The sequence below is a fragment of the Haliotis rubra genome, unplaced genomic scaffold (genome assembly GCF_003918875.1).
Source record: "Haliotis rubra isolate DU_JTF1 unplaced genomic scaffold, ASM391887v1 Scf30, whole genome shotgun sequence".
Lineage (NCBI taxonomy): Eukaryota > Metazoa > Mollusca > Gastropoda > Lepetellida > Haliotidae > Haliotis > Haliotis rubra.
In genome coordinates this window covers 2,557,315-2,572,787 of record NW_025766969.1, presented here as the reverse complement: position 1 = coordinate 2,572,787, position 15,473 = coordinate 2,557,315, and the positions used below count along the sequence as shown (strand labels likewise).

At 39.3% G+C, this 15,473-nt stretch overlaps 1 protein-coding gene across 14 annotated transcripts in view; it reads right to left on the bottom strand.

Moving 5' to 3' along the window:
* LOC124282593 (potassium voltage-gated channel protein Shaw-like) overlaps window positions 1-15,473 on the bottom strand; it is a 133,763-nt gene that overhangs the window by 15,862 nt on the left and 102,428 nt on the right. For 13 of the 14 annotated variants that reach the window (XR_006900200.1, XM_046718610.1, XM_046718603.1 and 10 more), the window contains 2 exons: window positions 12,942-13,949; window positions 2,104-3,028 (listed from right to left, as the gene is read on the bottom strand). Coding sequence is in view for 13 of the 14 variants with exons in the window: in XM_046718610.1 (XP_046574566.1) it covers window positions 2,104-3,028; window positions 12,942-13,463 (1,447 nt within the window). In the remaining variant the exon portion in view is untranslated. The remainder of the gene's footprint in view (window positions 1-2,103; window positions 3,029-12,941; window positions 13,950-15,473) is intronic. The other variant, XM_046718605.1, reaches the window with a different exon arrangement.

Genomic DNA, 15,473 nt, shown 5'->3' with positions numbered 1-15,473 from the left:
TCAGTCGCTGTTACTTCCTTGTGTGAGATTGTTCTATTTCCAGGGTTTACGTTGAGGCAATAACTTTGTACCTGCACGGGCAGAACGATTATTTAATACAGGGTCATGATACCCTTACCCAAATTCAAATTAGAGGGGATACATTCTCTCCATATTCAAAGTTCGTTTACACAATTTAGATATTAGAAATAAACCCGGAACGACACTTAAGAAAGAAACCGCTTTATCTGAACACACCGGCATCCTTCAGTGGATGTTTCAAATTTCTTAAAATATTATTTCCAGTTCTATCTAATTGCTACAATTCTTGAGGTTTCGTGTAAAATGTGAAATTGTCCATTTATTACTTATTTAACTCTTGCTTTAGCATAATGAATTTACTAGCAACATATCACAGTTGGGTTAAGATGCCTATCTACATGAGATATAATTTCAGATTTAACACTTTCATTGTTGCCCCTATCGATGAGGCATCCTTCCTTGAAAGCAATATCACGCCGCTCAAATTGCGCACAAACAAGAGTTATCTCCCTTACACCGTACATCAGAAACGGATATCCTAAGCACAACACTTGAATGTGCAACGATATGGTCCTTTTGATTGAAATGACTACACTAATACACTTCATTTAACTTGTCAAAAAAAACATTATTTGTTTGTGATTTATGAAACTGATATATTACGACGAAATATATTTCACATCAAAGTGTATTATACTGAACATTTAGCCACGTGTACGGTTAGATATTGTTCGCTCACAAGCATCAAGAAGAGTAATCAACCGTGATTTAAGGGAACGAAATGAGAAAATGTACGTTACCGTAGCTTCTGATGCTTCAATTGCTGAGTAAACGAACGAACAGATGCCCCTAATTCAAGTGCCCATATCGACTGATGTCTACCGAACCACATTACCAACAAATCGCCAGATTTCACGTCTATTAAATATTCTCTTCGGCGAATATTGATATTTCCTCTAATAAAATTTGTAACAAAACGTACATATCTGACATCAATACTGGAGAGCTGTCTATTTTCTAGTCGGACGGAAGTTTAAAGCAAAACCAGCTCCGCAGCAACTGAATATGGCTCTTCCGGCCAGTTTAGACACTTTAACCATACATTGATGATTCTAACATAACGGGTAATGACGATAAACACAGATTTACTCAGACCAAGAATATCAGTAACATTTCAAACACGCGTTCTGCGACACCTTTTAAATTGACACATAAGAAATATAGGTAAGAATAAAGTGGCCTATATGAGGTATGTTATGACGCCATCATCTAATGTGAAGTCATTACACATGACGTCAACAAATATTCTTGTATTACGTCAACAATGCTGCTTGCGTTACCATTACAAGTGTGAAACATCCCCATGAGTCCCAATGATGAACAATACCTATATTATAATAATTTATAATGATTTATACAGCAATATATATTTCATATTTTCATAAACCTTATACTCTTAAAGTGAAATACGGTTTTGTAGCTCTTTCAGAGCACACTCTGGAGGAAGTTGCTGTTGTCAAGGTGACGACAGAACCATATATGCATCAGTCCTTAACTAGTTTACAGGATATAAATATATAACATGTGTTCCTGTCAAAACTGAACAGCATTTCGGCTGTACGAGTTGAGTATCACCGTGTACGCTAGTCTACGGCGGGGAGCGTAGGTTTCGCTGCGACTGTAAGTGTAGAAGATGGAAAACATGTGCAAGTCAAGTTTATGCACGTGAGGCATATGTTACACGTGCAGTGTGACGTATATGACAGAAGTTATATAAACAACAGTTCATGAGCAGCGTATTGGAAGAGAGACCATGCAAAATACTGATGGTTGGGTACTTCTAACATCGACGCAGTGTGAGGAACTTGATCTACGACTGGTACTAATGAGCTGAAGTGTGATGGGCTGTCTGAATACGTGATGGGGTAGTGCGAGCGACTATTCCGGGAAACTATTGGAAGGACATGATTGGACTTGAATCACCACTGGACCACCTTTACATCAACACGAAATATACCACAGGGGAACTTTAAAATCACAATAATGATTAAACGACACCAACTATCAAATAATGACATTTACCTATTCTGCCCATCTTCGCCTCTAACGCCCCAGGATGGTTATGTTTGATGGCGTTCATCCTGCGTGTGCCCCCTGGTCCGGGGCCTCCAGCACCCCCGGGCGCCCCTGGGGCTTTTGGTCCCTTCGGGCGGGGTGCCTCCACTGGTAGAACCCGTCTCCTCTTCTTGGGTAGTTTAGATCTTGCTTGAGTATGCGAGTAAAACAGAGCGAAGTTACTGACGATAACAGGTACGGGAAGGGCTATCGTAAGCACACCAGCCAATGCGCATAAGGCTCCAACAAACATCCCGACATAGGTTTTAGGGACCATGTCCCCGTATCCCACTGTTGTCATGGTGACTATGGCCCACCACAAGCCCACAGGGATGCTCTGGAAGTCATTTTCCGGGTTATACTGAATACGCTCAGCATAGTAGATGAGCGCTGCAAAGATGACGATACCGAGCACGAGGAAGAATATGAGGAGGATTAACTCCTTTGCACTGGCTTTGAAGGTATGAATGAGAATCTTCAGTCCCGCGGAATGCCGCGTTAGCTTACAAAGTCTCATGATACGGATAATGCTAAAAAACTCCAGCATGTCGCTTTCCTGTTGTAGTTTTGTGAGCAAGAAATCTAAATAGAAAGATAACGTGGCTACAATGTCAATTATATTCACGGGTGCTTTCAAAAAATCAAATTTATTAGGTGCTACGATGAAGCGAATAATGATTTCGAAGGTGAACCAAGCATTGCTCGCACATTCAATGTAGAAAAAAGCGTCGTGAGGTTCGGTCTCTGTTTTCTCTAGTCGCCATGTTGTATTCCCGTCAGCCGTTTTGGAAGTGGTATTGCGCAAGACCGGAACTCTCATCTCGGGATGCGTTTTGAGGCAGAAGGACAATATAGAGATTACTATGAAGAACACAGATATAACCGCAATTATCTGAAAGTAAAAAAAAATAACATTAACGTTAGTTATGTCTTGCAACTTTGCGGGTGTCAAACAACCAAATATAAAACATCAAAACGTAGCAAGCACTAGCCAATACTGACATGTATAGACAAATGTCACAAACCTCAGTCCGGTGGAATAAAAAAATTCTTTTATGCCAGGAAAATGGCATTTAATCCGTGGACCTCAGTTTTGACATTTGTCTGCTACAGTACATTATAAGGCATAAAGCATACCCATGTACTGCAGTTCACCACAGTGTTTGAGCAAACAACAATAAAACAAAACAACATGCACAAATTTCACGTTTTCAATTATCACAATGGAATTTAAACCTATAATTAGAATCATATGACAGAATATAAAATAGAAGAAACCACCAATATGTGATGGTTGTTAATTGTCCACCGTCAGTTGTCTGCTGTCAAGTTGTAGCACCCATTTAAAGCAGATCACAGTTATGATTTATTAACTATTTCGAAAATTCAAATACCGAGTCTATATTTCACATAGACAAACTCACATTTGCTGTCCATATTCAAAGAGTTTAAGATGTTATTATTTATGGATACGGAACCAATATAAGGCATCAGTTAATGGAGCTGATAATTGGCTAAGATAGGGAAAATAACTGTATTTTCGCGAACACCCGGTGTTATGGTTGATTTTCAGTGATCCATTAATGCAATGGTTAACGCTCTTTTGCCTTTAGCACCCTACCCATGAAGATCCGGGTAAGAACTGGTCTTCAGTAACCCATGCTTGTCGTAAGAGGCGACCCGTGAAAGTCCGGGTTAGAATATTGGTCTTCAGTAACCCATGCTTGTCGTAAGAGGCGACTAACCGGATCAGGAGTGGTCAGGATCCCATTTGCGCAGATCGATGCTCATGCTGTTGATCACTGGGTTGTCTGGTCCAGACTCGATTATTTACAGACTGCCGCCATATAGCTGGAATATTGCGGCGTAAAACTCAACTCACTCACTCACTCGGAAGAGGCGATTTCCTCAGGTTTGCTGACCTAAACCAATATATTGAACCAATGGTTTGAAAGTGCAACCATGTTGTTTTTCTGAGCTAAATGGTTAATAGTACAGTGCACCGTAACTGAATGCACTAGATAGTTCATGGACTTCCATAATCAGTTGAAATATGATATGATTGTTGTGTAATACAATTATAGATTTCTCTTGGAAAACATGTATCGGACGCAAATAGCATTCATTGTAAACTGGTACCGTTTGGTGTAATTTCATCTGACATACTCATGTATAAATGAAAACATAATTTAATGGAAAAGAATTACCAATGAATCAATACCAATGACTTGATCCTATTTCATCTTTTCATTGACTGGAAAGTTATAAGATCGATGGTTGTTAGATTACGTTTAGTCTCTGAAATATGTAACTTTGACGGGAATTAATTACTCAGTTTTGATTGAAAAGGATCATACCTAACATTGGAAAACCTCAGAAAACACGGTGCGGAATGGAAACTGATATGGTTGAGGGGCTTTGAGGCAAACTAGATGCTTGCATTTAAGTTCCTGTTCGAAAACAATATATGCTCCATGTAGAGTTGTGAAAACCAACGACTCCACTGTAACGATTCTTACACGACTTTCATAAGTTATTTTAGTATGGTATTGGTTTGGTATAGGTTCTGTTGTACATCCCAGTAAAGTTCAATAAATGGCCGTGCCATCCACTACCAGAAGAGCAGTCTTGCCGCATACTTTATAGTAGTAGATGATAAGTGAGTGAGTTGGGTTTTGCGTCGCTATTACCAATATATATAATATCAAGGCGGGGGCCACCAGAAGTGGGCTTCTCGCGTTGTAACCTTATTGAACCCAGGCCTTCGTCGTGACGAACGAACGCTTCAACCACTAGGCTAACCCACCGCCCCCAGATGCTAAGAAACTACGTGATGATAGTGAGCGAGTCGATGTTCAGTGATATTTAACAAATATCACGACTGGGGATACCGGATAAAAGCTTCACACAAATTGCACATACACGGAAACGAACCCGGGCCTTCGGTACGAACGGTTTAACCCTTGGTGATTCTCACCACCCTTCTAGCGCGGAACAAAGTGACAGTGAAAGCATACTAAGGTATTTTGTATGTTATGTATCTGCCCGAAGGACTGTTTACATGTGACCGCTATGCATTCAGATGTACACCGTTCACAATGTCGACTGTCAGTGGTTCATTAACAGGAATACAGGTTATAACGTCCTATACGTTATATATTATTGTTATACTGTTTATGCATTAGTTTCCACACAGTTCACAGTGAACTTGATGAATTCATCTGTACATTGTTCACTGTGTACGTTATGTAAAGATCTCTATGATGGTATTAAGTACGTAATGTACGTCATGGATTCATCTACATGCTTCAGGCTATATGTTTATCTCTGAACAGTTGACAGTGGATTTTATGCATTTAGAGTTCAGTTTAGTGTTCATTTAGTGTATGTAGTTCATTCAACTCTGTTGTAAACAGTTATCCTTTTTTCGTCCATTTAAATGCTGTTCACAGTGGAAGTTGAACTTTCATCTGTATACTTTTCATAGACAGTTCACAGTGATCGTTATCATCTGTTTGCTGTCCACTGTTTACATTATGCATTCAGCTGTACAGTGTCAACAGTTTTCGTTAGGCTGTATGTTGTTCAGTTATGAATGTATCTTTATAATGTTCGCATAATGCGTTGTGCATTCATCTGTATAATGTTTATTTGTGTTATACATTCATCAGTATATTATTCACGGACTTCATTATAAACCACTATGAATAGTGTTCACACTGGATTTTACACATTCATTTGTATAATGTTCATCTGTTATGCAAACATCTGTTTAATGTTTACTGTTCTATACGTTCATCTACATATAGTTTACAGTGTTCGTTATACATTAGTCTGTACAATGTTCACCGTTGCTATACGTTCATCTGTATATTGTCCACAGGTTTCGTTATAAATGACTCTCTATATTATTCACAATGTTTGTTAAGCATTCATCCGCATAATGTTCACACTAAACGTTATGCATTCATCTGCGTATTGTTCACAGTGTTCTTTATGATTCCATCTTATATTGTTCCGGTTTAGTTAAGCATTCGTCTGTAAAATGTTCACACTGTACAATATGCATTCATTTGTATATTGTTCACAATGTTTCTTCTACTTTCATATATGTGTAATGCTAAATGTAAGTTATCAGTTCATACGGTGTACGTCATGCATTAATGTCTTTACTATTGTTATGCATGCATGTTATACCATACACCGCTTACATCATGCAATCACGTGTATGCATTCACAGAGTACATTGTGCATTTATGCGTATTACGTTGTGTACGTCTCTTTGTGTTATGTTCACAGCGACGCAATGCATTCACTCTGTTCACCACGTGGGATCAATTGTCAGAACATGTATTGCATCTTTCAAAAAAAAGAAAGATTAAGGACATTTCTTAGTCATTTATAAAGTATATTAACCCAAATTGATAAATTTAATTTATTCACTTCATCCACAGAACATTAATATGCTCAGTACACAAAGAGGTTTCGATTTGATCGCATCAGTAACTGTTCGCATTCTATGGACAATTCAGTTCCAACAGAACTAACTGGAGAATACGACCGACGGAGCCCAGCTATGTCCATACTGATAGCAGCGCCGTGAGTATCAGTGTTGGACGTTCATATTGACAAGATTCAATTCTATAAGCAACCCTGTTCACATCACAACTGAGCTTGTGGGTCGATGGGAGGTCTGGAGATTCTCTCGCTCCGAGGCCCAGTTGCTAGATAACGTAGCTTCATTTCAAAAGGAGAAGCTCTTCGCACAAAATCAATACCTAGTTATAGCCAGTTTCAATAATTCTCTGATTTTTTTTTCTCAGAACTAAAATTTCAAAGAGGTTGTGATTTTAGTTGACTTGCTTGGTTGTCAATGCAGTTTTGGGTGAGTGATAGTCATTCTGTTGATGAAAGACCTCTGTTGCTTCTCCTTTGTTTCACCGGGAAACGTAATGATATAAAATTATGTTTTGGTTTCTTGAGAAAATTCAATCATAAAGGAATTAGACATGTTCTTTGTAGCTGAATGACACAAAATTATCATGCCGCGCCGAGAAGGAATTGTTTTTTCAACGTTTTATTAATCTCCTGGTCTCTTGGATTCATTCCTGGATGTTAGAATGGATTTTATCATACCCCGTCAAGCATGAATCAATAACGTTGTTTTTCACCCTTACATTTTCAACTTGTCGATTGGCCCGCTGAGAGAACAGAGTAGCTTCCATCGGACAAAACACGCCCAACTTCAGCTGATTAAGTTGATTAAATGCTTTGCTGTAAAACAACTACATCTGATTAGCGCCAGTGATACACGCACCGTCCAAAACCATCCTTGAAAACTGTTGCAACACGATATTGATATATCATTCATTTTACACAGCAATATTACACCACAGATAATTAAAGAATGTTCCCACGATATGGCCGTTGGCGTGAAATGACCACGGTCAGTGACACACAAACGGACGCTGAAATATGCTCACATGCGCCATGCTGTAAACAGATGATATTATAATATTTTTCTAACCACGTCCCGCGCGATCGCCACGTAGGCACAGTCAACTGTGTCAAGATCCCTCTTCTAAACGAAGGCGTTACCATCTCGCGAACACCCGGTGTCTTTTCCGATATTCTGGGATTAATTGATCCGTTTTATCGCTATTTTGCCTTTTAAGAAGAATATGTTTCGTCAGATACTGTTCATTCTCTGGCGTTGCTGTTCAATATTTATTGATCTTTGTCGACAGGTGAGTGGGGTATACGCCGAAAGAATGTCACAGAAATTAGTGGTTGATGATGTGAACAAAGAGTCTAAATTCTAACCATACACTAACCCCGCCATGCTAATGCGTGATTGCAACACTCGGCCATTTCTCCCTTTGAATATATTTTGACATTGCAATTATCATCGATATTAGACTGTTTGCAGCAAACATATCATCATGTCTTTCTGAAGTCTTCATATCATTTAGTAACATTTAGCACGCTTAGATGGTGTGATCTGTCACATCGATATTTCCTAAACAAATTATGGCATTTATTGTCATTGAGATCACAGTATATCTCAATGGCCGTGAAACTATGTATTTGTTACGATAAAAGGAAACTTGCTGTACGTACATAACGCAAACATACTTTTACACAATGCAAACACAGTGAGGCTGACATTTGTATTGCGTTTTAGAAGATCTTAAAGATGTTAGCTGCTTTACTAATTATTATGAGGGGTGGTGTTTACAAGAATTTAGCACTGAAGCATTAAAACTATTCAGCGATGCAACTACCGTGCTGTCTTTCATGGTTATCCTCGTTCTTCACAGCTGTAAAATATGGAACAGACTTTAGCTGAAACAATTCCATTAGGATCTAGTACTATCCATCAAGTGGGATGATTGATTTTTTAAATCATTTGATCCGTGTGTGAAGACACTGCCTAACCCGTCAACAAACCGAGCAAGTAAGAGACCAAATTCAGAAACAGACCATATCCATTTGGCATATCGATCCGAACACACTGCCACATTCCCCATCACTTTGATGAAGATGCACGTTGGGGACTAGGAACGTTGACGACCACGGCCATCCACGTCATCGTTCACTAAGCAACACGGTGCCTACGTCATTGTATCAGCTCATGACATCATTGCGAGGAATAAATCGTCATAATGCCCAAATGATGCAGCCGTACCGACGTCGTGGTGGCCAACTTCTTCGCTGGCTTGCAGGCTGCGCTCCCGCCATCTCCGTTTTCCACCATGGAGATCAATAACCTTCTAGTTGCAGACCTTGCCTCATGTCGTTGTTGCTGCCTCTCAAATGGAGTAACCTTGTTTCCCAAACGTTCCCATATTCTTCCGCGGCCCCTAAACAAGACACTGATCCCCAAGCTCTTGCCTTGTAAAGCAGTGCACGTAAATGTTTTTCAATATCTACGGTACTGACATTTAACCTCATCTTTGAATAATATCCAAGTAAAACTGAATTATTTGCTAAACTGTTTTTGTTGATTTGGCAGTGAGGCCCATATTATGCTCCATCCTGCGATCATATAGCTTGAAGTGGGTGCAAGCGACAACTGACGGTAAACATGAGTACATACATTCTGGTAGTAGAAGACTGCTTCGTTACATCATATCAATCATTTGACACTAGACATATATATATGTATATATACTTAACTATCCTCTAAAAAATGAAAATATCTTACAATTACGTTATTAAAAACATTAGTTACAGTGATATATCATTGAGAGGAATTGAGATGAAATCAGCATCAATTGATGTTATCGTTACCAGTTAAATATATCACACCACAAACAACAGCAGCGTAGCACAACACACAACATCAAGATTCACAACACTCGCATGTAGATGATGTAAAGGAAATCAACAGTCGTATTCGGGGTGTGTTTCAGTAGCTGAGAACTCTCTTCTCTTAATCCGAAAATGTATGGAATATTAGTGTTATGAGCATGCTCTCGGCGTGTTAGTGGTATGGGTGATAGTGACATGTCCTGTATGCTATGCGAAACAGGGACATTTAATAATGGCATTGCATAACAAAACGAAAACGTGTAGGTGCCTGCATACGTGTGGACAATGCTCAAGGTGGCTTACAATAATGCAATAATGTCCTTGCACAGTGAAAGCATACACCCCAAGCTGCGTAAGCAGAACTACTTCCACGAGGCGGATGCAGATGCAGTGACTTGTTTGTATTCATACACGGTTTAAGCACAGATCATTCCGATCTCATATATATCTTCTAAAGGAGCGTAATGCATTGTATACATTATAAATCTGAACTAGAACACATCAGCACTTATGAAACAATTTCCATATTTTAAGTGGTAGTGTTTTAGGTAAAACTGGTTAGGTACACAAAAGCCGATTGGGGCTATGTTAGTGGTGGTGAACGACACATGAGTTATTAGTTCTCCGAGTTCTGTGTTATGGACACACCTATGATGATAGACAAGTTTTGGTTGCGAACACCCAATGGTACGGCAGATCAAGCTGATGGATACCTAATGATTCAACCAGATTAAAGTCCGGACAGTCAATGTTACGGCGGGTATTATTGTAGAGTACGTAATGATTCGACATGATTTCATTCTAAACACTTAATGATTCAGCAAATAAATATTGTAACCCCTACTAGTTCTTCGAAAAGATCAGATGTTGAACGTAAACCGACTGAACAGTTATGAAGTCTGAACACCAACTGTTTGTACATTAATTATATACTCTGACAAAACCATGACTCGACAAGAACAGATGTTGTACACAAAGAAATTCAACAAACCAATTGCTGAACACCAAACGATTTGACAAAGGTCTTTGCTAAACACTGAGATCCAAAGAAATTAGTTGCTGAATTGATGTAAACTGAGATTCGACAAGATTAGACGCTGAACACAAAGATATTCAACCAGAAGATTCCACAGATGCCTTTGCTGAACACTCAGAGATCCAAAGAAAGTAATTGCTGAACTCGAGATTGGACAAGGTTATTTGCTGAACAAGGGTTTCTATTGGAACACCACAATAATGTTTTTTAACATTAAAGACAATATCTTACTCGTTTCAAGTTTCTATAAAGTTGTAGTTTCAATAAACTTTGCAAATTGGGTTTCAGTGTGGAATAAATGTTTTGTGTCATATTGTGTACTTTTAGGAAGGGAGGTTTTCAGTGAGCAGCGTCAGGGTTTCAAACAGGTATTATTTCACTTCCGATACATAATAAATACCTCCAGTAGACATAAGTGACTTATGCAGTTTGTAACATGTTAAGCAAGTAAATCTTGGATAAATGTACCGACGTTGTATCTTCATCCCACCAATTCACCTCATCAGAGGACACAAGGTCAACAACGATTTGCACGCCTAGCCCATATACCCAACGTCTAGGTGTAAACTATAATGAGGTATTGATGGCATTACACTCTCAAATTGAAAACTAAATACACGATTTGAACGCATACTGATAATACGGTGACATAAATAAACACCTCTTTGTAGTTTTCATTCAACCCACAGCAGACCCTACTGGAGAATGATTTAATAATTTCCCTTTAATAGCTCCCTCCAGACAGTCTCAACGTTCAATCTCCCGGCACAGCTCACGCCATGCTTACAAATACCTACCTAACCGGAAAGATAAGCTGTGCTAGCGTGACTAAAAAATTACAATATTTTTATGTAGGTCCATGTGGCAATTTCAATAATAAACTTTGAAAATCTAGGATCAACATTGGTACTGCTTGAGTAATAAAGAGATATCTTTGTATAAATATCCCGCCTTCCAGATTAACATGCCATGGCCGATATCACAGAACACTCCTGCCTACATAGTTATTAAGACGTACACTGGTATCCTAACGCATGCAAATGATATCTGGTGTCTCTTTAATTTAGCAGACATAATTTCAATTTCAAATTGAAACCACCATATCTGTCCTTCAAAATCTTCCTACTTGACGACAATTTAAATTACAAAATCTGGTGACGTCACGTGCTCTTTCAAAGACTAGCACTTTCCGGAGGTTAATTGCAAGTTTAATCCACTGCTTTAGATTATCAAGGCTTATACTCTTACTGTGATGTAATCGAAGATGAGCATATCTGATATTCAACGACATACATATCTGATGAAGCATACCTATCGTTGGCTACTGTACAAGTACACAGTCATTCACAACCACATACAATTTGGTAATGGTTAAAACTCCTCCAAACATTGAAAAGCAATACATAAACACTAGCTTGACCGAAATGCCTTATCAATCCATACCAACATATCCTTAGGAAAAACCTCAATACAAACAGAGCTTACATCAAGATCTCGTCAAACGATGGTTAATATTCGACAATCACTTAACCTGAAGACAAAAAGAAGCATACCCTCCAACCAGTGGTTAAGCTTATACCCTCCAACCAGATGTTAAAATTCCAATACACAGGTGAGGTGGTCATGCAGTGGCTGTTGATATGGCATAGCGCATAGCTGTTAATATTAATGGAAATTGCCACCTTTAGAATACCTCCGTTTGTCATCATCGATGGGACCGCCTTTCATTTTCCATTAGGAAGCAAGCATCTTCGGCTACTTGGATAACATTTGATATTGCCGTGGCTAACACGCTGGGGTGTACCGGAGCGAGAAAAAGTGTGAGTTTGTTGTATATATATATATATATAATGCTACATTGTGTAACTGAGTTCTAGCAGTCTAAGTTAAGAGAACAAAGAGAAAGAGTCGATCACGATATAGATGTCCCCCCTTTAGCTTGACCTCCGCCGATAGATGGCTCTACGATCACAGTGAACCATAGGACAAACAACTGATCGAGTAGGACCTCTGTTGAAGGAACTCTTGCGTCCTCCACACAGAGAGTACGGATTTATTATTTGTTATTTTTAAAAATAATTATATGTAATCATATTACGTAATATAGATGGATGTCGAAAGACCAAATTACAGATTAGACTATTGTTTCGGTATTCGGAAAAATAACTGATCGAGTAGGCGTTTTGTGAAAAAGAAACTTTCCAAAATTAGGATATGAAAAGGATTGGTTTTTATAAAAACGCGACTACTCAAACAGCTATTGTATGCATGAAATATTGTTGTAATTGTACGTAAATACTGGTATGAAAAGTTTAATTATTTGAAAGTAACTCTCTCTTTTGGTTTCCCATGGTTCAGTGTATTGAGGCCTAGCCAAGGGGAGGTTGTCAATGTTGACATGACTATCACAACAAGGACTCTACACACTGAAAGGTGGCAATTTAAGTCAAAACACCTGGTGACTTGCCTTTGCGGCTGTAGACGAGTACGGTTCATCGAACAATGCCCAGATTTTTGGTTTAATCCGCTGCCAGCAGTTCAGCTCGCCTTGTTTGTACTCTTCCTCAAGTCCAAACCTCTTCATGATGTCCTCTTCTGTTGGTTTGTCTGTGTCAAGATCCAACCGATCCAAGATGGCGAGCACATCTTGGGTGTCCCTGTGCTGTGTGTACGTCATCCAGCAACAGGGTTCCACCTGGTTGGCATCAAGAGACCAGAACTCCAACTCCTCTTCAAACAACGGACCGCACACATCGGTCGGGTAATGAAGTTTGCCACTACGATAGTAGTTGAGGATTTGAGCAAAGACCCCGGGATGGCGATCAAAAAAGTACTCATTGAGTACCGGATCATAGTTGGCCAAGGCCTCCGTCAAACGGGACAATCGAGTGGCCGGGATTTTCTTCAAGGTGGCTTTATACGTTTCATGACGTATGCCTCCTACATTGAGGATAACCCTGTTATCTGCATCAGTCATTGTGTTCCCTCGTCAATACACAGAGGGTCAACCGAATGCCCCCTTTGTTGGTACACAAAGCAATATAAATGGTTGTTGTTGTATCCTTCTGCAATAGATCCTCTATATGAATCACACAAACAGTCGGAACGAAGGAGAACTAAACCTTGATCCACAGTGAACACACCATCCGAGTCTGCGAATCACTATTATCCAGAACGAGACTCTACTAATATTTCTCTACCTCCGGAAGTGGAGAGCTTCTATCCACCTCTCCTTCCGGTGTAATGTCGCCTAGGAAACTACTACCACGTAAGGTCGCTCTGTGATGACATTAACCCTACGAGTGTGATGACAGTCAGTGTCCGGCTAGGTGGATTAACCCCTTATGTAACATGTGCATCCGCCGCTCTACCGCCACTGCTTTTATGCCTCATGGTGCGCGACGGCCTTCACCTTCTGATCAGCTGGTAGCGACGTCGGGGCATTCTCTCATAAGCTGGGGACCTGCAACATATATTGTACATGTTATATTTGGGATTACACTTTCTCAGTAAAGTACAGATTCTAGTACTTTTATATTGTACATGTATTCACGTGTTAAAAGTGTATTCGATTTAAATTCATTACATGTAATCCAGACCTATCAATACATTTAAGACCAAATGTCAAGATCTCAGGAAAGGTACACCAATATTGATGCGGCTAAGGCGTACCATATACTAAGTGGAGACCAAAGGCGTTAACGAGAACTAGTGATGAAATTTCTATGAATGGATCACAGGAATACCAGATATACTCTAATAATGATTAGTGATTGCAGTAGACACAGCAGAAGAAACTATCATGCCGAGTTGATACTGTATATCATTATAAAACTGTATAACTGCAGACCATTGTGTACATGTGCACACATATGAAACACCTGTTCGGAATCACAAGCTTTTTTGTACAATGTATCGATTTACCACAACCAGTATTCGTATAATATAAGCTGTATAAAACACGGTTTGGGATTATAACAGGTCGACCTAAAAATACATGTACATGCATTTATTGCAGTATAAACATGTGTAACGTTTATCGGAGGGACAAACGCTCGGACCACACCCACTGCAATTATGGTTTTGTCAATAAGAAAGAGCATGTGGTAGCATCCTCAATATTGACAGGCAACAGTACATTATCAGGGCCAAAAGGATATGAGAGAAATGTGTGCAACGAGTCATCATGATGAGTTGAGCTATACACAGCTTTGGACAGTGAGTAAGTGAGTTTAGTTTTACGCCGCACTCAGCAATATTCCAGCTATATGGTCTGTAAATAATCGAGTCTGGACCAGACAATCCAGTGATCAACAGCATGAGCATCGATCTGCGCAAATGGGAACCGATGACACAGTGTCAACCAAGTCAACGCTTTGGACAGCATTTCAGCCAAATCACAGACTCACTCAGTTTATGTGAAACGAGTTCCACAGCAAGGCAGAATGTGGACAGTTGCCGTTGTTGAAATATATGGCCGGGTATATATCACAGCAAGGTTTAATCACACAATCCGGTGATGGTCACATGGCTGTTGGATGCCTTGCATTCCATAATGCAGCTGATATAAGTCAAGAAGAAACCATTTTCTTTGTCCCATCATATTCTGTGTTGTACCATAAAACGCTATATCTCATAGACTGTAAGGGATAATTATGTCATTAAACTACATTTATCAAATACAAAAATTGAACGTTCCATTTGTTTTATCAAATAATTTCAAAATTCCCTTACATAATCCTTTGTGTTTGTTCTTAAAACATGCTCCTCAAACTTTAATTCTTTCAATTACTTTGAATGGCCAATGACATTTACCTTTCTTTTCGACTCGCTGTATATTTGTATGTCAACAAGACAATATCTTTCATGGGGAAGTTGTGTTTCTGTGTATCACTATAAAACACGTGGAGATGTACATCCTCATTATGGACGTAAACTTTGGGAACGTAATCATCAGAGTACTTTCTTTTAACAGAATTCGGCATGT